The 24,032-nt window shown below is 52.9% G+C and overlaps 1 protein-coding gene across 1 annotated transcript; it reads right to left on the reverse strand.

Moving 5' to 3' along the window:
- Window positions 1-10,115: 10,115 nt before the first annotated feature.
- Window positions 10,116-22,647, reverse strand: ARHGAP40 (Rho GTPase activating protein 40). Its single transcript, XM_045443825.1, is given in 13 exon segments — window positions 10,116-10,225; window positions 10,228-10,276; window positions 10,969-11,069; window positions 11,072-11,140; window positions 11,600-11,738; window positions 12,802-12,935; window positions 13,572-13,672; window positions 15,071-15,371; window positions 17,230-17,335; window positions 17,908-18,061; window positions 18,302-18,435; window positions 18,777-18,991; window positions 22,382-22,647. Coding segments are annotated over 13 exon segments (1,707 nt in total). The 5' UTR covers window positions 22,476-22,647.
- Between the last annotated feature and the right edge of the window lie 1,385 nt (window positions 22,648-24,032).

Here is a 24,032-nt window from a genome sequence, read left to right on the forward strand (position 1 = left end):
ATAAAAAAAAATTAAACACAGATTAACCACATGATTTAGCAATTCCACTCCTGGGTTTATACCCAAAAAGAAGTGAAAGCTGGGGGCTCCTGGGTGGCTCAGTCATTTGAGTCTGACTTCAGCTCAGGTCATGATCTCACAGTTCATGGGTTTGAGCCCTGCTTCCGGCTCTGTGCTGACAGCTCAGAGCCTGGAGCCTATTTCGGATTCTGTGTCTCCCTCTGTCTCTGCCCCTCCCCTGCTCACACTCTGTCTCTCTCTGTCTCTCAAAAATAAATAAAAATGTTACCAAAAACTTAAAAAGAAAAATAAAGAAGTGAAAGCCGGACCTTGAACAAATACTTGTGCACCAAAACTTAGTGCAGTGTTAGTCACGATAGCCGAACGGTGGAGACAACCAAATGTCCATCGACGAACAAACAGGTAAACAAAATTGTGTGCATGCCCATACAGTGGAATATTATTCAGCTTTAAAAAGGGAGGACAATCTGACACAGGTTACAACATGGACGAACCTTGACGACATGATGCCGAGTGAAATAAAGCCAGCCACAAAATGACCAACGTTGTATGATTCCGCCTACATGAGGTCCCTCGAGTGGTCAAATTCTCAGAGACAGAAAGAACCTTGCCTGCTGGTAGGGGCTGGGGAGGGAGGGGAGTGGGGAGTTGGTGTTTAATGGGGAGACAGGTTCTGTTAGGGAAGATGAAAGAATTCTGGAGATGGATGATGGTGATGGATGTACAACCAGGTGAGTGTACTCAATGCCACTGAACTCTGTGCCTAAAAATGGTTAAAATGGTAAACTTTGTGTTATGCATACATTTTTTTTAAATTTTTTTTTTCAACGTTTATTTTTGGGACAGAGAGAGACAGAGCATGAACGGGGGAGGGGCAGAGAGAGAGGGAGACACAGAATCGGAAACAGGCTCCAGGCTCTGAGCCATCAGCCCAGAGTCCGACGCGGGGCTCGAACTCACGGACCGCGAGATCATGACCTGGCTGAAGTCGGACGCTTAACCGACTGCGCCACCCAGGCGCCCCGATGCATACATTTTTAATACTGGTAAAACAGGCATAACTCCACCAGCACTAAAATCATTCTCACCAGGATCGGGGCCACCCTTCTGTCTCGGGCACATGGTCGTGGCCACCTTCCATGCAGGCTGAGTCCCATCGGAAACTCCAGGTACCAATGTCCACGCTGCAGTCGGATGGAGAAGGCCCAGAAGGAGGAAAAGGGGGTGATTTAAGGGGACACGTCTGGTTAGGTGATTTTTCCAGCAACCCACAAAATCTGCCAGTCTTGTGTTTATTTCTTACACCCAATGTGTGTGTCAAGTGCAGGTTACCAGGTGGGCTCGGGGGAGGGGAGACCAAGCCTGGCTCTGGTCTCTGGAGCATCCAGGCCAAGAGCAAAGGCACGGCACCCCGGTCTGCAAAATGGGATGAAGCCTGCTCCCTGGCCTTGGAAGGGAGGAAGCTTGAGAAGCTCTGCGCAGAGCCTGGCCCAGAGCAAGAGCCTCGTAGGAGATGGCCGCCATAGTTCTCGTGTTTTGTTTCCTTTTACTTTTCACTCTTGTAGGGGGTAAAGAGGGTCCAAATCAGTTGGCTACCGTGTGCAGGATTCTGTGAAAGGACAAGGTGAGAGAGTTATTTGCTTATTTTAAGTATAGGAGAAATACACTGGAGAATATCTACCCAGTACGAGAAGGAAAATCTGACTGAGGGGGCAAAGTGGGGTCTTGGCTAATCATGATTTCGCTGCATTTCCCCACCCCCACCCCAATCAAGAGCCTGGTCTAACATCATTGCCACCCCGCCCACCTTTACGCCCCCTCCCCGTGACTGCCACTCCTTAGATCTAATTGTTCTCCGGGCCTCCGCAGTCCGGAGCGCTTGATGGATTTGGTAATTGGAGTAATTACGGTAATTTTACCTTAAAGACCGGCAGCTGCAGATTCCCTATTGGGAGCCCCCCTCCCTGGGCCTCCTGCCAGCCAGTGTGCGGGGAAAATGACAAGTGGCTCCCATTCCCCTCCCCCAGAATGCAAAATGTCTGGGGTGGGATGAGGGCTCTCAATAGAAGGCATCTCCTTCCCCCTCATCGCCGCCCCCCAGGCCCCCAGAGGGGCAGAAGACAGCGGGATGGATTTGCCAGGAATCATTTCTTTCCACCGCCACCCCCTCCCCCAACCTTGGTTCCAGGACTTGCACAGCACAGCACGACATTCACTTGTTCCCCGTCCAGACCTGAAAATCAAGACAGGGGATCCCCGCCTCCTCCCCACCCAGGTCTGAGGATGAAGTCTCTTATAGACCCCTTAAAGCCCTAACGGCACGTATCCTGTGGTCTCCTTCCGTGAGAGGCAGGGAGGAGTAAAGGACCGGGGGACAAGGCTGGGAGAGTCCTCTGCCCACGGCCGGGTCCCTGCAGCGCCTGGCACCCTGACCCAGCCCAAGCCGGTGCTTCCTGCCCCCAGCGGCCGCCCGAGGAATTTCACCTTCATCTCGGGGCCCCTCAGATCTCAGAGACCAAAGCGCCGGCAGGCGGAGCTCCTCGGGTTTCAAGGTTAGGAGGGGCTTCTACCGCAAGGCCTCAGAGAGCGAGTGAGACCCCGTGGGCGGGTCTGGAGCGGTGCAGCACCCTAGACCCCAGCCCGACCAGCAGGGCGGTCTCCTGCAGGCGCATTGGGAGCCGTATTTAGGGCTGTTAAGGGCAAAGCTGGGGGCAGTCTCAGAGTTCCCAGGCAGTGTGGTCCGTAGATTTCAACCCTTCTCGTCTTCCCAAACCTCTTAGGACCCATTTGCAGTCCCCGCGCAGTCTGCCCACTGCGCGTTTGTCCTCTTTCAACGTGGGCCACACCACCTTTCAGTGTCTCCTCCCCTCCAGTTCCTTCTTTGCTCCCGGGCCTAACACACACTGTTCCTCCTGCCCCCGAATGCCCTTCCATTCTCACCTGGTCATCTTTCAAGTTCAGCTTAAAAATCACTCCCCCCACCCCCCTCCGCAAGGCCCCTGGGAAGGTCCAGACGTGGTCCACTCGCCTGCCGTGCGTGCCTCTCTTTGCTCATGGCCCGTGAGGTCATATCACATTCTGTGTGCTGAGTTATTTTAATGTCTTTCTTCCTTCCCTAGACCGTAAACCCTGAAAGGAAGGCGGGTGTTGAAATTTTGTGGATTGCATGTTGGAATTGTCAGCCGGCTGAAATCCGGTGGGGGTGCATTCTCAGAAGAGGGAACAGCACAAGCTGGGGCTCTGAGATCAGGGAGGACAGAGTAAGTTCAGAACACGTTGGGGCCAAAGAGGAGAAGCGGGGGGAGCAAGGAGACAGGTGTGGAGTGAGTGGGGAAGGGCTTGGGAGTCAGGGCTGGGCTGCAGTTGGGCCACCAGGGAGGAGAAGCACTGGTGGGTGTGGAATCCTCCCGCCCCAGGAAGGCCCCTCCTGGACACCTTGAGTTGGGGAGCTGGGGGCTGGGAGAAGGGTTGGGGGAGCAAGGGTCAAAGGAGGGACATGGTACCCTAGGTTAGCCTCAGGAATTACTGAGGACTGGAACTCTGATTAATGGGATTATGAATCAGTGAGGTAACGCTGTTTGCACCCCGTCCATATTCCTCAGGCTTTATGGCTTCATTGTGCTCCAGGACGTTCCAGCATGTTCCAGGGACACGGGGCTCCCCCCTGAGGTACACAGGCAGGAAGCGCAGGGGAACTGACGTCCTCAAAACAGCCCTCAGCCAATGACTGATGAGGGTGGGCCTTTAAACACGCCTCTTCCTCGCCCCTCAGGAGTGAGTCACCCTGAGCTCCGTGTCCCTGAACTCCTCCTTCCAGTGGTGGCTGATGTGAGGACACACTGTTCAGTGGCTTCTGTCCTTCCCCGTCCCACGTCCCCGCTGTCCTGCTATGCCCTTCCCCTCCCATATACGCTGTGGTCACTCAAATCCCTGTGTCCGGCCTGCTTCTGGGGACCCACACTGCGACACTGCCCGAGGCAGGGGACGCCTGAGGGATGTTCTGGCAGAACTCGCAGTTGGGCCACCGCCTTAGGGGGACCCATACCCCAGTCAGCCCTACTGGGTCACCTCACTGCTCTTCAGTTCCCCCTGATCTGGCTCCTAGACTGGGGCTACCCGGGTCGCTGGATGTGGGGATTACTTAGAGCCAGAAGGGGGTCTGCTCCTGTGACCTGAGAGCATCACTGAAGGGCCAGGGAGGCTCGTCACGGTCTTTCCTGGCACTGGGGAAGGAGGGCAGTGGTGGCTGCAGAACTTCTATTTGTCTTCCCTCCGGCCTCCTTCTGGGGAGCAGGGTCTCTCCACCCCTCCAACGTCCCTGCGGGGCCAAGGAAGGGATGGGGCCTCCTGAGTTCGGGAGTCCCCCAAAGCCCCGCCCACCGTCTCTCGGCCAGCCAATGACTGACGCCGCTGTAGGTGGGACAAGGGTGGGGGGTGGGAGGGGTCCTGAGGTAGGTGGTGGGGAGGGCAGGATGGGAAAGCTTCCCAGGCGGGGGGGGGGGGGGGGGGGGGGGGGGAGCGGGGCAGGGAGGAGGGGGGGGCGGACCCGTCCCTTAGCCGGCCTGCCTCACACCCTCTCTTTTCCCCTGCACGTGCTGCTCCAGCAACAATGACCTTGGCTGACCTGTACCTGCAGACCCCTCCTCCTGGCTCTTCCGGGGGCTGGCCCCTTCTCCTCCTTTTGATGTCAGTTCGAGGGCCACCTCTCAGGCCTTCCGTAGCAGGTGCTACACTCACATCTGCCCCGGCCCACATCCCCTCGGCGCTCACACCGATTCTGACCTCCCTGGTGACTTCCTGTCACAAGTATCTGCGACCCCCTGCCCAGGGTCCTTCTGTGACACAGGAAGATGGTCACCCTTGTATTTGTGAAATGGACCAGATGTGCCAGGGAATTAACCCCTCTGGAAGCGGCCTCAACCAGTGCAGGAGGAGTCGGTGGATGATACTGAACCTTCTTTACTCCCTAGTTGACAGGTGGCGGAAGCACCCTTACCCAGAAATCCTTGCAGCGTCAAGCCCCACCGGCCCTCCATTGAACCCTGCTCATTAGCACACCCCACCCTGACTCCAGCCTTCCCATCTCACGTCTCTACTCCTGACGGGGTCTTCCTGGGACCGCCTCCCAAATAAACTGCTTATCCTCCAATTTTCGGTTCAAGGTCGGCTCCTGGGGGCTCCCAGTCTCAGGCCCTTTGCTGGCCACCCAAAACAGAGACTCACCCACATTCTCTTCACCCTCTTTCTCCGACAAAGTTTTATCACGAGGTGAAGTAATTTTGTTTCTGAATTAGCGTGTCTCTCTAGTCTATGAGTTCCACGAGAGTTGAGACCTTCCTTGTCTTGTTTATTACTGTGGCCCCGGCCTAGTCCAGTACTGGGCACCGAATGTCATTGCGGAGTGGCTGCAGATTCGGTCGTGTCATCCTTCCATCCTCTGTGGTGACGTAGGAGCAGCTAGTTGAACCTCGAGGAGCACAGAGAGGTTGGGCAAGTTATCCGCAGCCCCACGTGGGGAGACTGGAGCTCAGGGCTGCCCTCCGGCCCGTCTGGCCACCACTAAACACTGCCTCTCCCAGAGAGGCACTCACGGCAACGCCAAGTGAGACGCTTCCTCTGCTCAGGGGTCATTTCTGTCTTTGCCCCAGGAAAACACTCCCGCCTGAAGGCATCTTTCCAAACCCCATCCTCCTTCCTCCAAGAAGCTGGAAGCTTGTCTCAGTCTGCTCAGGCTGCATAACAAAAACACCACAGGCTAAGGGGCTTCAACAACAGACATTTATTTTCTCACAGCTCCGCAGGCTAGAAGTCCAAGGTCAAGGTGCCAGAAAATCTGGTTTCTGGGGAGAACTATCTTCCTGGCTTGTGGCTAGCTGCCTTTTAATTGTGCCTTCACATGACCTTTCCTCTGTGTGCCTGAAGAGGGTTCTGGCGTCTCTTCTTCATATAAAGACACCAGTCTTATGATTTAGGGGCCCACCCTCTGACCTCAACTAACCTTAATTACCTCCTTAAAAGCCGTATTGCCAAAAACAGTCAAGGTGGGGGTTAGGGTTCCAACATATAAAAAACAGACAGTTGGCGGGGGGAGGACATAATTCAGTCCATAACAGGGCTCCTTAAAAGAAATACGATCCCAGCCCAAGCCAGCCCCAACTGCAAAGCACCCGGAGAAGCTGGGTACCCACTGTGAGCTGTGCTAACCCAGCGGCAGGGCTGGTGCAGAATCATCAATCACCATGATGCCACAGGGTGGAAAAAGATGAGTCCTCAGATAGAGCCGAAGATGAATGGGGACACTGACATGTGATTAAATTGGGATCCTCTACTGGTGGCTGATGGCCCACCCTGGGTGCAAAGTTAGCACAGCTGGGCCTGGGCTCCCAGCATCCACTGAGGCACCTGCCCCTCCTCCTGCCCAGGTTAAAGGGCTGTCCCTCCATCCCCACAGCTCTCTGTCATCCCAGCCCTTTTAATGAGAGAATGGGGCAGCCAATGCGACTAGTCTCCGAGTAGGCTTCTGGAGGAATCCAAATGGAGACACTGGATTATTGTGGAGGTTAAACTTGTAAAGCTCTCAGCATATGTTAAGTGGCTAAGAAATTCATTGCTGAATAGATGAATGAATGAATGAATGAATGAGGCTTCCCCTGCTCTGAGGAGACAGACCCAGAAAGGGGCAGGAGGAAGGGAGAAGCCTGGGACCCTAGGAGATGAGAGGGAGAGGATACGTCCCTACAGCACCCCCACCACCTTCAGCAGCTGCTGTGATCACTCATCCCTCCCTCTCCTGAGTCCTGGGTCCTCTCCCTGGCCCTCTGGGCAGCTGCAGCAGGTTCAAGGTATCGCCAGAGCCCGTTGAGAAACAAACATGGCAAGGCCTTATCACCAAGCTTGCAGGTTAACTCACTGAAAGGACAGCCCCCACCAAGAGCCGGACTGGGGAGAAAAAAAAAAACCCGTGACTGAAGTAAAAGCAACATTTCACTTGTGCCTTAAATCTTCACGCGGCGTTTAAATATGATATCACAAAATGACAAGATTGTACCCAGCAACAGCTCGATCGTGGGCGCTGCGGAGGGAGGCCTCTGTCTCTCCAGTTCTCTGTGGGCTGTTCAGGGCCACAGCCTCCCTGAGGCCCAACTCCTCCTCTTCCAAGGGGGCTCAGAGAAGTCAAGGGGCTTGCCCAAGGCCACAGAGCTCTTCTGACTTTGTCCCCAGCCACTTCCAAAGTAATTTTTCCCGGAAAAAAAAAAAAAATTGCCTCTTGAGAGAGGTGCTTCGTTTTTTCTTCTCTTCAGGTTGGAAATCACGGACAGCACTCCATGGAGATCCAAGTCCCCGGAAGCTGGTGCCATACGGCAAGCATGGTGGGGGAACCACTGTCCTGAGGGCTGGGGAGCGCATGGGCGAGGGGGCTCTGTGTGCTGGTCGTGCGGGGAGGAGACAGCCCCAGCCCCAGGTCTTCTGGGGGATCTGAGAGGCATTTCAGAGGACGCTGCCTTGGAGGAAGGTCTAGACCTTTCCCCTCAAGCAGCTGTGCTCCCAAACCGGGCACACAGGCTGTAGGGGCAGGGGGGTGGCATCTGGGGGTGCTCCTTAGAGTCCCAGGGCTTAGGTGGGGCTCGGTTTAATGACCCATTAATGCGCCATACAGATCTAAGAGGTAGGTCATGTGGGTCCAGGCGATGTTCACCTGTGGGTCTGCTGCTGGTCTGCCCGGAGCCTCATCAGGCCAGTACACCGCCCCCCCACCCCTACCTGTGTGAGCCTTGGCTGCTGTGGCTCACAGCTACCCCTCTCTCTGGGGAATAGACCTCTGCAGATGTCAGACGCCTTGCAGGGGGAGTTACACTGCCTCCCCAGGGCATCAGGATACAGAGGGAGCAAAGACCCAACTTCCAGGTCTCTATAAGGAACCACCACGATGCAATTTGCACTTGAGAGCCCCCATGCAGCCAAGGCGGGACATCTCTCTTCCTCCCCATTCTTCCCACCCTCCCTTGTCTTTGTCTGAGGAGACTTCCCTCGATGCATCACGACAGCTGAAGCCTTGTCTTAGCCTCTGCTCCTTAGCCAGTGGCTCTCAAAGTGCGGTCCCTGCCCCAGCAGCATCAGCGTCACCTGGGAACTTGTCAGAAATGCAGGTGCTCAGGGTCCAGCCACCGTGTCCTCATAGCCCTCCAGGTGATTCTGACGCAGCAGTGCGGTTTGAGACTCACTGCTCCAGAGCGTGAAGCTGAGAACAGCTGCCCATTCTTGGCTCCCACAAAGCCCGGGGGACCCCAGAGCAGAATTCCTTAAGGAATCCATGGCCACCGGTCCAGGAGGAGCCACTTCAGCTCGGGTGCCCCAGAGGCATCAATTTCACTGGTGATACTGACAACTGTCCTACTAAACAAAAAATTCTGCCCTCCCCACGCCAGAGGCCAGCTCCAGGCAGAGCTCCACACTCCTGGACAGAATCCGAGGCATGGCACAGGCTGACCCTCGACCTCCCAGCAGGGCTTTGTCTGGTTTCCTGGGAGACAGAGGCCTGAGGGGAAGGCTCACCCCAAAATGGAAGTGAGAAGGGCCAGCCAGAAGGGCCCAGTGATCCCTCAAGGTCAAGAGCTCAAGGGGACCTGGGCTTGGACCCATTCCCCACCCAGGACTTACAGATATTCCCTCCACCTTCAGAGAGGAGGATGTCGGCTGGCTTCACGGACCTCCTGCCACAAGACAGACCAAAAACCGTTGACCTTTTCTTCCAGAGACAGCGAGATCAACTGCTTATGGCCCCCAAGCCTGGAAGGGGCAGTCCTCACGGATTTTGGGTGCCAGGTGGGAGATGAGACCTAAGGACCCTCCTGGGAGAGGGGTGCGTGGGTGACTCAGTCGGTGGGCATCGGACTCTTGATATTGGCTCAGGTCGTGATCTCGCAGTTGTGAGATGGGGCCCCGTGTCCAACTCCACGCTGATGGCACGGAGCCTGCTGGAGATTCTCTCTCTCTCTCTCTCTCTGCTCCTCCCCCACTTGTGCATGCTCACACACATGCGCGTGTGCACGCTCTCTCTCAAAATAAATAAATAAACAGAGCCTTCCAAGAGGTAGAGCCCATGCAGGAGCCCAGGGCCCAAAGGCAGGGAAGAGACAGTTGGACAAGCACTCGGGCGGCCAGCCATGGGTCCCCCTGTCACAAGAGCATCAGGATGGAGCCTGTGAGAAAGTTGGGACAGTGGGTGACAGACAGGGATAGGAGTCTGCCGTGAGCAGCAAATTCTGAGTCAAGGTGGATGATGGATATTGTGTAATTACATATGATACTAAAATTATCATATAATTATTATATAATGATCATATTATAATGATGGACATCCTGAGTTCAATTCCAGAGTCTGTCCCCAGTTTGCTGTGTGGCCCTGGGCAAGTCCCTTTCCCTCTCTGATCCATAGTTTTCCCATCCACACAAGGAGGAAGTGGACCAGACACTTGCTAAGGACTGGCAATCCAAGAGTCCTTCATGCCAACTCCATCATTGACACTCCTGAGAGCTCAAGCTGTTTCTTGCATCCTGGAACAACAGTTGCGTATCAGCCCCACATTCAGCTTCCTCAGGACCTTTGCACATGCAGTTTTCTGTGCCTGGAAGCCCTACCTCCATCCTCAAACGATACTAACGATACCAGGCTCTTTGTTTTGCATTCACATCGCTCCTTGTATGTCTTGTAAGACCTAATACCGTTTGTAACTTGATATTTACTTTGTGGCTTTTGGCTCCTGTCTCTCTCTTCCACAGGGCTGTGAGCTTGTAAGACCAGGGCCTCTGTCCTTTTCATTGCGATTCTAGCATTCCACATGGCACCTGACCTATAGTGGACATTCATTAAATATCTGTTAAATGAATGAATGAATGAGTGGTGGCTATTATCATTATTATTGGGAGCCAAGAAGCTCTCTAAAAAGGTTGCAGAACCCAGTACTGACCACCCCAGAAAGGGAAAAGCCAATGGCATGGGCGACTGGCCTCCGTGACCTTCAGTTCTGAGGGGCTGACCTCTCTTTGCATCTGCCCCCTGCAGGGGAAAGTCTTCTGTCTCAAGGAAGTAACCCTTATCCAGGAAGGAGGCTGTCTGTGTTCTTACTGCCTTCTTGACCCTGTGAACCAGGACTGAGGTGCTCTATGAGGATATGGGCTACTTTGGTGCTGGAGGTCAGAGCCCCAGGGGATCTGTGATAGGCCAGGTCACCTGGACCTTTGCCACTTTGGGAGTCTGCAGAGAAAAAAGATCCATCCACAGAGGCACACACATGCATGCCTGGAATTCAAATTTGTGAGCACAAACACACATACCCGTGCCCTTGCACGAACACCCACGCTAGAAATACAAGATGCACACATACACATGCACGCCAGCGGTGTGCACACAGAGCATGTCATGTTCACATACGTGATGTCCCCAAAGTGTGCATACACAAACAGGCACGGAAACATACGTGTGCACATGCCTTTGTTCTTGTATACGCAACAGGAGTACATGTAATGCATCGACAGACACAAGCGTGTAGGTTTATATAAACGCACCTCATGCACAACGGGACACTGGTCCATTTCTCTGTTCAGGACTTGAATACGGAACCTTGCTCAGGACTCCTCCCAGGAGCACTGGATATTCTCGGAAGGCCTTTCTTTTCTACCACTCCTCTCCTCACCCCAATCACCTCACAGTTCACCAAGCAACCCCCACTTCCCTAACCCTCGATCAGGCACACAAAAGGCTGCCTGAACGTGGGGCAGGGGAGAGCGCTTCTGGAAGTCCCCACAGCGCGCCAGTGTCCTCCTTGTTCAGCCAGGTCACTCCTCCCGGGTTTCCGGAGACATCACCTCCTCTTTCGCTCCGACGGGGCCGGAGCGCCCCCTGGTGGCCGAAACAGCAGCGCCGGTCCCGGCAGCCAGGTTGTGAGCGGCGCTTGTCCCCGTGGCGTGGGGGATATTCACCTGCTCCCTCTCTGCGTGTAATCTTCGCGGCCAGGTCTCGAGGCCCCCGTCGCAGAGCTGGGGGCGCGGCCACTGCTGTTATTCAGTTCTCGCACCTGTGAGACCAAGAAAGAGGCGACCTGGCCGGAAAGAATCACGGCTTAGGAGACAGGCAGAGCCCGCGAGGGTCACCGTGGCCTCTTCCCCGTCCCAGCACCGCACACAGGGCAATACTTATTTGTTGAACTTGGGGCTGCAGCCCTGATTTGGTACTGTGTGCGTGTGTGTGTGTGTGTGTGTGTGTGTGTGTGTGGAGGGGCATTTAGCCCCTAGAGGGAGCCAGGGAGCAGGGGACCCAGAGTTAGAGCCCACCTTCAGGCTTCGTGGACAGCGGTTTCCCAGACAGAGGCTGGAGGTGTGTGTTTCGTCACACACACACACACGGCACACACCAGACACATGCACACACACGCACGTGTACCCTCACACACACAGCTCCTCCCCCATCGGCGTCAGATCACAAGGACCAGGTTGTCTTCCCACCATGCCCCCTCTCCAACCAAGGCAACTGACATCAAATGCTCTTCTCCCCAAAGGCAAAGCGCTAGGGCATCCTCACGGGGCAGCGCGGCAGAGGCGAGGAGGTGCTCGGCAGGGACCGGAGGCGCTGGCAGTTCCCGGAGGAACCTCTTGAGCAACTTGGACGCGTCGTTGTGGGGACACTCGTCCCCGCTGAAAAGGCCAGCGTACAGGGGCGCCTGGGGGGGGGCTCAGTCGGTTAAGCGTCCGACTCTCTCGGTTTCAGCTTGGGTCATGACCTCGTGGTTTCGTGAGTTCGAGCCCCGCACGGGGCTCTGTTCCGGCAGTGCGGAGGCTGCTTGGGATTTTCTCTCTCTCCCTCTCTCTCTGCCCCTCCCCTACTCACCCTGTCTCTGTCTCTGTCAAAATAAATAAACTTAAAAAAAATTTTTTTTTAAAGCCAGTGTGGAAATCTCTCTCCAGCCTTTGCCCCCTCCCCGGGAGGAAGGAGGGGCACCAATGAGCAGTTGGCCCAAGGCTCCAGTAACAGTTACTCTACCCCTCCTCTGGGCCTCAGTTTCCTCATCTGCAAAGTAATAGCACCCACCTCTGAGGGCTGAGTCATTCTTTTATTTTCCTGTAATAATTATTTTAATGAAGTATCAGAAATAGTTTTAAACGTCTGATCAGTAGGACTATGCACAAATGTGGGAATATGCCGCACTTTACAGAAAAATAAAGCGAAGCCTTTAAATGTACGAAAACTTGAGGCATAGATCCCTTCCGAAAGTTTCTCTTTTAACACACACCTCATTCATAGCATTAAAAAAATTTTTTTTTCAACGTTTTTTTATTTATTTTTTTGGGACAGAGAGAGACAAAGCATGAACGGGGGAGGGGCAGAGAGAGAGGGAGACACAGAATCGGAAACAGGCTCCAGGCTCTGAGCCATCAGCCCAGAGCCTGACGCGGGGCTTGAACTCACGGACCGCGAGATCATGACCTGGCTGAAGTCGGACGCTTAACCGACTGCGCCACCCAGGCGCCCCATAGCATTTTACATTACAACCGGCTGAAGCAAAAAAACGCGGCCACTTTAACATTTAATACAGTATAGAACGTGGCCATAACAGTCTTCGCGGATTAAACGGTCTAATTGGGTAAATCACATGGCACAGGCGCTCAATACCCGTCGGCAGGCTGCCTCCAGGGCCCGCAGCCTCCCCGGCCTGCCATTCTGCGCCGTCTCCTTGCTTTCACCCTCCTAGAATGCCCTCACCCAAACACAGAACGCTAACAAGCTGGATTCTCTCCTGGCTCAAGGGGAGAGATGCAGCCTGGAGGACGTGGGGGAAGCCAGACCATTACCTTGACCCTGGCCTGGGATCCAGGCACCCTGAGAACGCCTTCGTGTCCAGCCCTCTCTCTGTTTTCTTCTTAAAGTTTATTTATTTGGGGGGGGAGCGGGGAGAGGAAGAAAGAGGACCCCCAAGCAGGCTCCACATTGTCAGCACAGAGCCCGACACAGGGCAGAGCCCGACACGGGGTTCGAACCCATGAACGGAACCGTGAGATCACGACCTGAGCCTAAACCAGGAGTCGGACGCTTAACCAACTGAGCCATGCAGGTGCCCCAGTTCTCTCTTTCCCAGAAGAGGACAGCAGCTATGAGAGAAGGAAGCCAACGTTTCAACCAGCACCTTGCAAAGTGGGATTCAAAGGGGTGTGTTTGTCTCCCACGAAAACCGGGAAGGAGAGAGAGCTAGGAGTAGGACAATGGCCTTCTTGGCTGCTTCCAGGGCCCACTGGTGCTCTGAGGGTTTTATATCCCTTTTTCTCATTTAGCCCTTAACAAAAAGGGGATACTGTTACGATAAACTCACTTCACAGATACTGACAGAGGTCCAAAAATTCACCCCCAGTCTCCGAGCTAGCAAGTGTCAGAGCCAGAATTTGAAACCAGGATTCCCTATTCTAAGGTCCACGCTCTTACCCCCCCAGACTAGACATCTCCCAACAGTGGCCCCAGATGCAGCCTCTCATGCGCTAAACGAGCCTAAGTTGGGGACAACTTACGGCCTGAAGGATCAGCGGGCCTGGGGTGCTGGGGAGGGCTTTGCAGTCAGCTTCCAGCAGGGAGTCAAGGGGCACGCCTCGGCGTGTTTCTGTGGGACGTCAAGAGCCGAAGGGGCATTTCACATCCTGGAATGACGTTTGGGCTCCAACCTGCAAGATCTGGGCAACTGGAGCCAGACTTCTTTCCCTGCGTGAGGACCGAGCTCTCTGGAGAGTGGTTGAGCTCAAACCTCACATCTCTCAAGCAGAACCCTTGGTCTCGGCAGTGTTGAAAACATTAGCTGCATCACAGACCAAAAAAATCTGAGCTGGTAAAGAGGCGTTGAGAGGAAAACGTGCTGCTGCCCCAGGGAGCGTTGGGTAAGGTGTGTACCAGTGGTCTGGGGTGGAGGGTCTAGCCCTGCAGGCAGGGGCCAAGTTCCCAAGACCTATTCCCAGGTCTTCTTCATTCTGTCTTGCAGTCTTCCGGGGCAAGCTCTTCCTTCCAAATCTACTCGACCCTCCTTCTCTCTTCAACTGTCTACCCCTCTGCAAACCCCCTACCCCTGGTCTGTCTTACCCACCATCTTCTTGTCTTTAAAGAAACAAACAAAAAATCACAATGTATCATGTTGACAATGATGCAGTGAAATGAACACTCTCTGAACCAACCCACCACTGAAGGGTAACTAACACCAAGAACTTAGTAGGTAAGTTCCAGATAATCTAAGACACATTCAAAGTTTCATGTAGAAGAATTGAGATCGTGTTTTTCGATAAGAGAAACAAGGAAATAATAAATGTCCAGTAATAAGGAAATAGTTAAATAAATTAGAATATATCCCTAAGGAAGAAAATAACTACCCTGAGTCAACACCATGTTTTCAAAGAATGTTATCGATAGTTGTGATAAATAATAATATTGTTCCCAGTTTGTTACCCCTCCTTGTATCCACACCCTTTGCCCTATGAATTTGGAATTCTTCCCATTAAAGAAACAGAAGATACTTCGCCATTCCTTCGCTAGTCAACCAGGTGATAGCTTGGACCAACGGACCAATGATCCCCATGATGCAGGCAGAGATTTAAAATGCTTTGTGTGTCAGGGTTCGCTCTCCTTTGCTTCTGCCACTGATGCCATAAGGACGGGCCTCAGATGGCCTGCTGGGCCCAGAAGGATGAGAGACATTAGAAGCAGACCCAGACCCAGCCAGTAGCTTGAGTCAAGGCCAGCCGAGATCAGCCAGCCAACCCCCAGTTCACCCAAAAACATACAAACGAAAGTAACTAATTGTTTTAAGTCGTGAGTTTGGGTTGTTTGTGATGATGCATTATTGTGGCAATAACTGAATGATGCACTGGGAAATGTCCATAATTCTATATTTAGTGAAAAAAAGATACACACACACACACACACACACACACAGAGGAAGATGATGCACTGAGAGTTAATAACACTTATATCTGAATTATATTTTTCCTTACTGTGTTTTGCTCTACTTTCCAAATTTCCTACAATGAGTAGGGATTGTTTTCATGTGCAAAAATACACGTATATGTATATAAATAACAGAAAGAAATACGGCAGCTAAGTATGTGTTCGTGGAAGATTCTCCACACAGCTCCCTCGATGAGAGTTTCTGAAGCACCAGGACCACAGACCTGTGCCTCCTGCTTCCCGGTCTTACTCCTCTTCAGGACCAAGCCAAGGAGGGCGCCAGGCGCAGTGGTGGGGTCAGGGGCCAGAGCAGGGATCTCCCGCGTGTCCTGTAGAGACAAGTCTCCTTTGGGGATCTGCCTTTGGGGATCATAAACTCCTAGGGAGGGGAGTGAAGACAATGGCTCAGGTCAGGTGCCTTGACTTGTGTTGAGGCTTTCCCACCCCCTGCAGGAGGTTATGAGGAGAGAGCAGGGGCTCAGGATTCCATCCCAGGTTCAAGTTCAAACTCTATCGCTGACTGACTGGATCACCTTCTGAGCCTCTAAATCCCCATCTCCGATCGTGACATAGTGCCCGACTCATAGGGTTTTGTAAAATGGCCTAAGGGGTATAAAGTGCTTAGGGTCCAACCTAAGCGAGGCCCCAATAAATGGAAGCTGTTTTTATGACTTGTATTCCAACAGGAAGGGCTGAAGGGGAGGGAACACCCCACGGACCTCTTATCATTGCTTCTATTCTGGCCCTTTGTTGCTCTCCCTCACCCCATCTGTCTTTACCCTTAGCAGTGCCACCCACAGCTACAACGCTCCTCCTGGGATTACTCTGAGTAATGATGGAATAGTAATTGAAAAATAAATTGTGCTCGGCCCCGCCATCTAGAGGCCACAGTGGGGTTCTGCAGGCAGCCCAGGGCCTTCCTGCCGCCAGAGATGAAAAACGGGAGGGAGATGGACTGAGGGGTTTGTTTTGTTTCGCCTGGATGACTCCACCAGGTGATTCCCCAGTGGCCCAGTCGAGGGCTCTAAGAAGGGACAGGAGGCATGCTGAGGTGGTACGTAATAATGTTATGGCTGTCCTACAGCTTAGGGCTTGCAGCCTAGGCTGTGGAATCACACTTTCTCGGCTCAAAGTCTGACGGTCCCTGTGAGTTTGGGTAAATCATTTTACCTTTCTGTGTGTCACGGGTCTCACTTGTAAAGTGGGGCTAATGACAGTATCTGCTTCACAGAACTTGGGGAGATTAAATTAGATACAGCATATACAACACAGTACCTAACACACAGTGTAGTGGTCAACAATTGTTAACGATTACTATTTTTTACTTATTCAGGGAATTACTGCCAGCATAGGAGAATGAAGTGAAATCGTGCATGCGAAGTACTCGGCATAAAGCCTCGTCCATCATAAAAGTCAACGAGTGGTATCTTTAGATCATTGAACATTATCGTTCCCAGTTTAATGGGGGCAATCCAATGATCAAGTCTAGAAGGTAAGGTAATGTTGAGCATTAATTGTCCCTGAGGCTTTAGAAGTTGAAAGGCATTGGGGCGCCTGGGTGGCGCAGTCGGTTAAGCGTCCGACTTCAGCCAGGTCACGATCTTGCGGTCCGGGAGTTCGAGCCCCGTGTCAGGCTCTGGGCTGATGGCTCAGAGCCTGGAGCCTGTTTCTGATTCTGTGTCTCCCTCTCTCTCTGCCCCTCCCCCGTTCATGCTCTGTCTCTCTCTGTCCCAAAAATAAATAAACGTTGAAAAAAAAAATTAAAAAAAAAAAAAAAAGAAGTTGAAAGGCATTACTTAAAACTTTTGCCTGAGGCACTGTGCTTATGCAAGATATTTTCCCCGGGAGAAACTGGGTAAAGAGTCCACGGGAACTCTGTACTAATTTTGCAACTTGTTGTGAGTCTAAAAGTATCTCAAAATGAAAAGGAAACCTTCTATTTGGGTGAATGAAAGTGCTTTCACGGTGGAGTAGGGGTTCCTGCGGGAGGGGGTGTACTTCCTACGCAGTGGGGAGTAACGGGCCCCCGGGGAAGGCTGTGGGTCAGGCTGCTGGGGGCTCCAGTCGGGTCTCAGGATCTGCCAGCTCTGTCCTCTCGCTCTGGGCTTCCCGGCCCCTTTCCTGCCGGTGAAGTTGGGGTGTGGTGACAGCACCCACCTTCCAGGGTGAGGTAAGGAAACGAGCCAGTGCATGGGAAGCTTCTGGAACAAGGCCCAGGGCCGGCTACCCGGGGTTACCTATCCAACCACATGAAGGTATGGTCCATGGAGAACCTTTTCCTTTTAGTAACAGCAGGACCTGGGAAACCTCCACATGATGAGAGGGGTCAGAATAGTGGCTTCCCTGCGGGGGGGAGGGGGGGACAGGGATCGAGTGGGGAGGCACGGGGGAGCCTTCAGGGGTAGATCTGGATCTGGCGGAGTTACCCAGTGCACACATCAAGCTGCGCACGGTAAATATGGGTGCACCTTACCATGCACTTTATTTCGGTCTTAAAAACCTAAATATAAACGATTACATTCTCATTTGGAAGGAAATGTGCTGAGGCAGTTGAGCCTTTTGGAAATAAAGGAAAACAGAAGTTGGGTCTCTTTCTTTCACACCAGACACCGAAACTCATTCAAAAAAGAACCAGAAAAACACATGCAGGTAGGTGGACAGTGACCAGTTCGCTGGATGAAGGAGGACTTTCTAAGCATAAAGACAAAGAACGTAAATGGACATGAAGAAGAACATACGTGCCCGTAGCTCCCTGCTCCCCAGTCCCCAACGCGGGCAGTTACTGGGTAGGTAGCTGAGGAATCAACAACGGAGCGCTGGGTGCCCGGCAGCATGGAGGGGTGAGGAGGGCGAGGCGGGGTGTGCTGGTGCCCGAGGATGGGGCCCGCCACCAGCCCTCTGAGCAGTGTGCTCACCGGCAGGGAACACTTGAGCAGGTGCCTCCGGGGAGGGGGTGGGGGGTGGCGGGGCCTCTGCAGGAGCCAAACAGCCTGTCCAGAGCAGGCAGCGTCCACGTGGAAGGCTTCCTCCCTCCTCCCCTCCCTGCCTGCCTCCGCCCAGATTCTGCGGCTGGAAACAGAACAGAGAGGCGGTCAGGACCGGCCACCTCCCCATCGATTCCCAGCCCAGAGTTCTAGGAAGCGATTTCCTGTGCAAGGGCACGGGCTCACTAAACCCAGCAGCAACTGTCTAAGATCAGGGGCTGAGGTCATGACTCCAGGAAGCAAGCTCTCAGGCTGCGGATTCAGGCCTTTACCCGAGCACCTGCCGGAAGAGTGAAATGCTCAGGGGTGTGAACCTTCTCTGCACAGAGCAGCCCGTGGCGTAGCTGGAGAATGCCCACGCCTGGAGAACGCGGGCCACTTACCCGGAGGAGACTTAGAAGCCCCGAAACTGAGCTGGGTCTGTTTCCTAACCAAGTCCCCATCCTCTGAAAATACTTCCTCTGCGAGTTACAGATGGCTCCCAGTTAGCCCCGCGGGCAGCCGATGACACATGGCCCCGGGACTTAGGAGCCAGTCCCAACCCCTTCACAGATGCAGCAGCTGAGGTGCCGAAATCTTGCCCAAGATCCCATAGCTTCTAAAGACCTGCATGGAAAATGGGAACATAGTGGCCTGCAGGTGCACAGGCAAGCATTCCCACTGTACACACACACACACACACACACACACACACACCAACACAGCCCTGCAACAGAATCACTGTCGCACTTAGGATGTGATGGCCTCGCAGAGGCCCCGGGCAGACACGTCCTGCAGTAACTCTTATGCCACTCACTCACCGTTGAACTGAAGCCCCCAAAGATGTCCCTGACACCTCCGACAGGTGCTTCGTGCCGTCTTTGGGTTGAGCGGGTGTAGATGTCCAGCCGGCGCACAGCAGCCATCTGGGTCTGCGTCAGGGTGGACAGGAGCCCCTGGTGGTCACCGTCCAAGCCCTGGCCTCCAAGGAGGCCTGGCAGGCCCGTATCCTGCAGCCACGGTGATCAGACTTCTCCTTCGGCCGACAGTGAACACCGAGATGAACACACCCAGCTACACGCTCAGCCATGGGCACTCACCGAAGCCTCATATAAAAACACTTACCCACGTGGACACAAGGGACATCCACATATCTGACCATGAGACCCCCTAACACCAACCACACTTTTCAATGGGGAAACCTAGCAAGACACCTGAGAATACGGGGGACACCAATGGGATGAACCACTGTCTAGATTTAAGCCTGTACCACTGCAACCCCTGGGGAACAGAGCAGGCTGAGGCGGCCCCTGGTATCTTCTGGTTCTGGAATGCAGCAATGAATTCACTCCTCCCAGATCTGGCAGAGACCCCCGCAGAATCACGTGGGCCCAGCCGTGTCGAGCGTGGGCGAGCCGTCGGAGTCCCCTTGGAAAGTCCCTCTCTAGGCAAGACCTTATTTATGATGGAATAGATCCCCCCACCAGGCTTCACTGTGGTCCCAACAGCAAAACGAGCCATCTGAATCGTGGGGACATGTTGAGACCGCAGGTTCCTGAGTCCCGCCTCCAGAGATTCCACCCAGGAGTTGGAATATCTGCCCTTGGGACAGCCTCCCCAGGTTACCCTAAGGCAGTAGGGCCTTCAGATCACAGCCGGGAAATAAGGAAACGTCGGCCTGGTGCGTTCCTTCCTCATTGTGGCGCACAGCCAAGAGCTCAAGGAAGAAGTGGCACACACGTGTGTGAGCAGACCTACGGGTGTGCGCAGGGTTGTGCCCAGCGTTAACCAAGTTAGTCAACCAGGCCCTGGTGGCTCACAAAACCCAAGATTGCTTTTTATGGCAGCCTGGATTGTACAAATAAGCCAGACATCCCCGTCTTCTTCCAACATTTCCCTGGTACTTGGGAGCCAAGCAAAGGCTTCCAAAGGGCAGCCACAGCTGTGTGGGCCTTCCCCTAACAGGTGCCGGCTGGTGGAGGCTCTGAGTCCACTGCAATGCCCGGACTTGCGTGCCCTTCTGCTAGCCCCGGGTCATTTGTGCAGGAAACCAGGGTTTCCTGAAATTGACACGTTGACCTACCGCCTTTATCATCTTTGTCTGTATCCAGTTAGTCCTGTACAATCGTTTACTTCATATTTTTCCCTAATCATGGGTCACATTTTCACTTAAATATGTTCTTTAACAAAATTTTTTTTAATGTTTACTTATTTCTTAAAGAGATAGACAAAGTGCGAGCGGGGGGGGGGGGGGCGGCAGAGAGAGGGAGACACAGAATCCGAAGCAAGCTCCAGGCTTTGAGCTGTCAGCACAGAGCCCGACGTGGGGCTCGAATTCATGAACCGTGAGATCATGACCTGAGCTGAAGTCGGACGCTTAACCGACTGAGCCACCCAGGCGCCCCTCAGTCAAATCTATTCTTTAAAAAAGTCAATACCCGGGGCGCCTGGGTGGCTCGGTCGGTTAAGCGTCCGACTCTTGGGTCTTGATCTCGTAGTCCTGAGTTCAAGCCCCGCATTGGGCTCCCCTGCGGGTATGGAGCCTATTTCAAAAAAAGCCAAAACAACAACAAAACATCAAAAAAGTCGATATCCCACCCATTAGAAGGAGCATCCACCACCACTCGCCAGAAGCAGAAGTTAAGGAGAAACGGTGACTATATTCACATTCTTGGCCCAGGCTGCCCAGAGGCTCCTGCTGCCTTGCAGGTCTAAAATAGCTCCTGTTTTTATTTAGTTGTTCACACAGATTTCTCCTTTATCCACCCTGGCCCCAGTCTTTCTGTTTTGTTTGAAATGAGATTGCTGGCCAGGTCATGGTGGCAGGTTGGTTTCCTGCAGTGGGGGCATCTCCCACTTCTTCCAGTCCCTGTGTGTGCTCTGCGCTTGAGACGCCACGGCAGACCCTCAGGGCTCTCCCCAAGGGGGGATCAGTGTGTCCCATATAGCCACATGTTTTGGAAACCGGGGGCTGAAATATGTGCCAAACCAAGGAGGTTTCCATGTGGATGCTCTTTCAATGACCTCATCCACTGAACCAATAAGGACAGAGTATGAGAATGTGCTTGGCACTGAGGATGCAGTGGTGAAAATGACGGACAATGTCCGTGGCTTTGTGGAGCTTCTTTTGTAGGTATAACTGCCTCGCTGAGCCCTGTTAACCTCCAGAGCAGTTAGACATCATCATCATCATCTTCATCACCATCATCATCATCACCATCATCACCATCATCATCATCACCATCATCACCATCATCATCATCATCATCACCGTCATCATCATCATCATCACCATCATCATCATCACCATCATCACCATCATCATCATCATCTTCATCACCATCATCACCATCACCATCATCACCACCACCACCATCATCATCATCATCACCATCATCACCATCATCACCATCACCATCATCACCATCACCATCATCATCATCATCACCATCATCATCATCATCGCCATCATTACCATCATCATCATCATCACCATCATCATCATCACCATCATCACCATCATCATCATCACCATCATCATCATCATCATCATCACCATCATCATCATCATCACCATCATCACCATCATCATCATCTTCATCACCATCATCACCATCACCATCATCACCACCACCACCATCATCATCATCATCACCATCATCACCATCATCACCATCACCATCATCATCACCATCATCACCATCATCGCCATCATTACCATCATCATCATCATCACCATCATCATCATCACCATCATCATCATCATCACCATCATCATCATCATCACCATCATTACCATCATCACCATCATCATCATCATCACCACCATCATCATCATCACCATCACCATCATCATCATCGCCATCACCATCATCATCACCATCACCATCATCATCACCATCATCATCATCATCATCACCATCATTACCATCATCACCATCATGACAGTGACTGCTGCTCTACACTGCTAAATTTGGGGTGCTTATGTAGTAAGAGATAACAGGGCCCCGTGGTTGTCTGTCACTCTGAGAGAGATGGGGAGACATCCAAATTTTGAGCAGAGTACTTAGAATTCCATTCGAATGTTAGCTCCACCAGGGGACAGACTTTCCTTTGTGTTCACTGTTGTATCCCCAGTGCCTAAAACAGTACCTGGCATGTAATAGGCACTCATCAATATTTGCTAACTGACTTAATCTAAGGAGGGCATAATCTAATTTACATTATAAAAAGACCATTTTGACTCTTGGGTGGAAGAGATGGAGACAGGACAGCTGGGATCAAGGGTGGGGCAGGGAAATCGGTGAAGAAGATACTGCACCAGTCCAGATGTGAGGGAGGGCCCCTTCCTCTTCCGGCTCCTGACTGGCCGCTGCCACATCTCCCCTTGTCGGAGGGCCCCCCTGGCAGCCAGCAGGCTCCTCACCCTGTGGGAGCAGGTCTATGCCCCCGCTGCTGTCCTCTTCCTACAGCCCAACCTTCTGTTGGATCCACTCTACCTGCATCCAAAAGCCATCCATGGACAAGCTCTCCCGAAAACAACCACCCAACCAGAAAAGAAAAGAAGATGGTGTGCATTCATCTAGCCACTATAATTGATTCAAGGAAGGTAACACGCAGGACTCTTGCTGGGAGTTCTGGGATAGGAGCATCCGCTCTTGACATGGAGGCAAAGCAAGTGGCCTCAAGGAACTGGCGGGCACACAGTGGGGATCCAGGCTTAGAACAAAGGGGATCCCACACTCAGCAATAAATAGAAAATTAAAAAAAAAATTTTAATGTTTATTTTTTTTATTTTATTTTTATTTTTTTTTAATTTTTTTTTCAACGTTTATTTATTTTTGGGACAGAGAGAGACAGAGCATGAACGGGGGAGGGGCAGAGAGAGAGGGAGACACAGAATTGGAAACAGGCTCCAGGCTCTGAGCCATCAGCCCAGAGCCCGACGCGGGGCTCAAACTCACGGACCGTGAGATCGTGACCTGGCTGAAGTCGGACGCTTAACCGACTGCGCCACCCAGGCGCCCCTAATGTTTATTTATTTTTGAGACAGAGAGAGACAGAGCATGAGCAGGGGTTTGCGAAATTGTGACACTTCTTGCCGAATTGCCTTCCGAAAGGGATCGTTCTACTGGCTTTGTTTGTTGTTACTACAGCCCAGAATAGGGTGCTGATTTTGTTCCTTCTGCCTCCCTGGCCTCCCCCTTGTGGGGTCCGCTGCCCTGGAGCCCCTGAGGCGGTGCCTCACCCACAGCTTGAGATCCCACCCATCAACGTCCCCCCAACTTAGCGTCACCGATGCTTAGAAGGGCCTCCTGCTTGGTTTAATCATCATCCTGAAATTCTTAATAACGTTTGAACAAGGGCCTCTGTGTTCGTTTGGCCCATGGCCCGTCCTAACCCACAGGCCCTGGCTTGTGCCTTTCTCCCAAGTGTCCTGCCCCCACACTGAGCGCGACTCCAAGCGATACACATTGGCATCCCAAAATATACTCAAAGGTGGTAAAGCAGAGGCAGCTCAAGTCCTCCAGGGCCCAAAGGAAGAGGCAGGGCACCAGCTCTCCCCGGGGAACGGCTTGGCCATCTTCACTGAGCAGCAGCTTAACTGGAGACCGATTCCCAGTTAATTATAAAATTGGCTGTTCCGCTCCATTTATGCTTTTTGAGAAAGCTGCTAGTCAGCGCACCTCCCGCGAATCTGTTTGGTCCCCCATGCTGGCACACAGTTTGGTTTCTGTAGCTGTTTTGCGATTCGCTTGAAAATTACCAGCATCTGTGTGTTTTCGTGACAGTCTGGAAACTGCTGTGGCTCAACCCAAACAGGAGTCAACTGCGTCCCCGTCCTGACAGCTTAGCAGCGAGGGAGAGGCATCATTCCTTTGGGTGGACTTTCTAGGGAGGTCAGGCAGGGGCACAGGACGGAAGAGACACGAAACAAAATCCCGACAGTTCTAAAGGTGTCCTTGTCCCGAGACGACGGCGCGCAGTGTGGCAACCAGTCTTCCGCAGGACAATGGGCGCCCAGTGCATCCACAAAATTCATTCCAATCTTCACAAATACGGACGGCTTTTTTGGT

The sequence above is a fragment of the Leopardus geoffroyi genome, chromosome A3, assembly GCF_018350155.1.
Source record: "Leopardus geoffroyi isolate Oge1 chromosome A3, O.geoffroyi_Oge1_pat1.0, whole genome shotgun sequence".
Taxonomy (NCBI): domain Eukaryota; kingdom Metazoa; phylum Chordata; class Mammalia; order Carnivora; family Felidae; genus Leopardus; species Leopardus geoffroyi.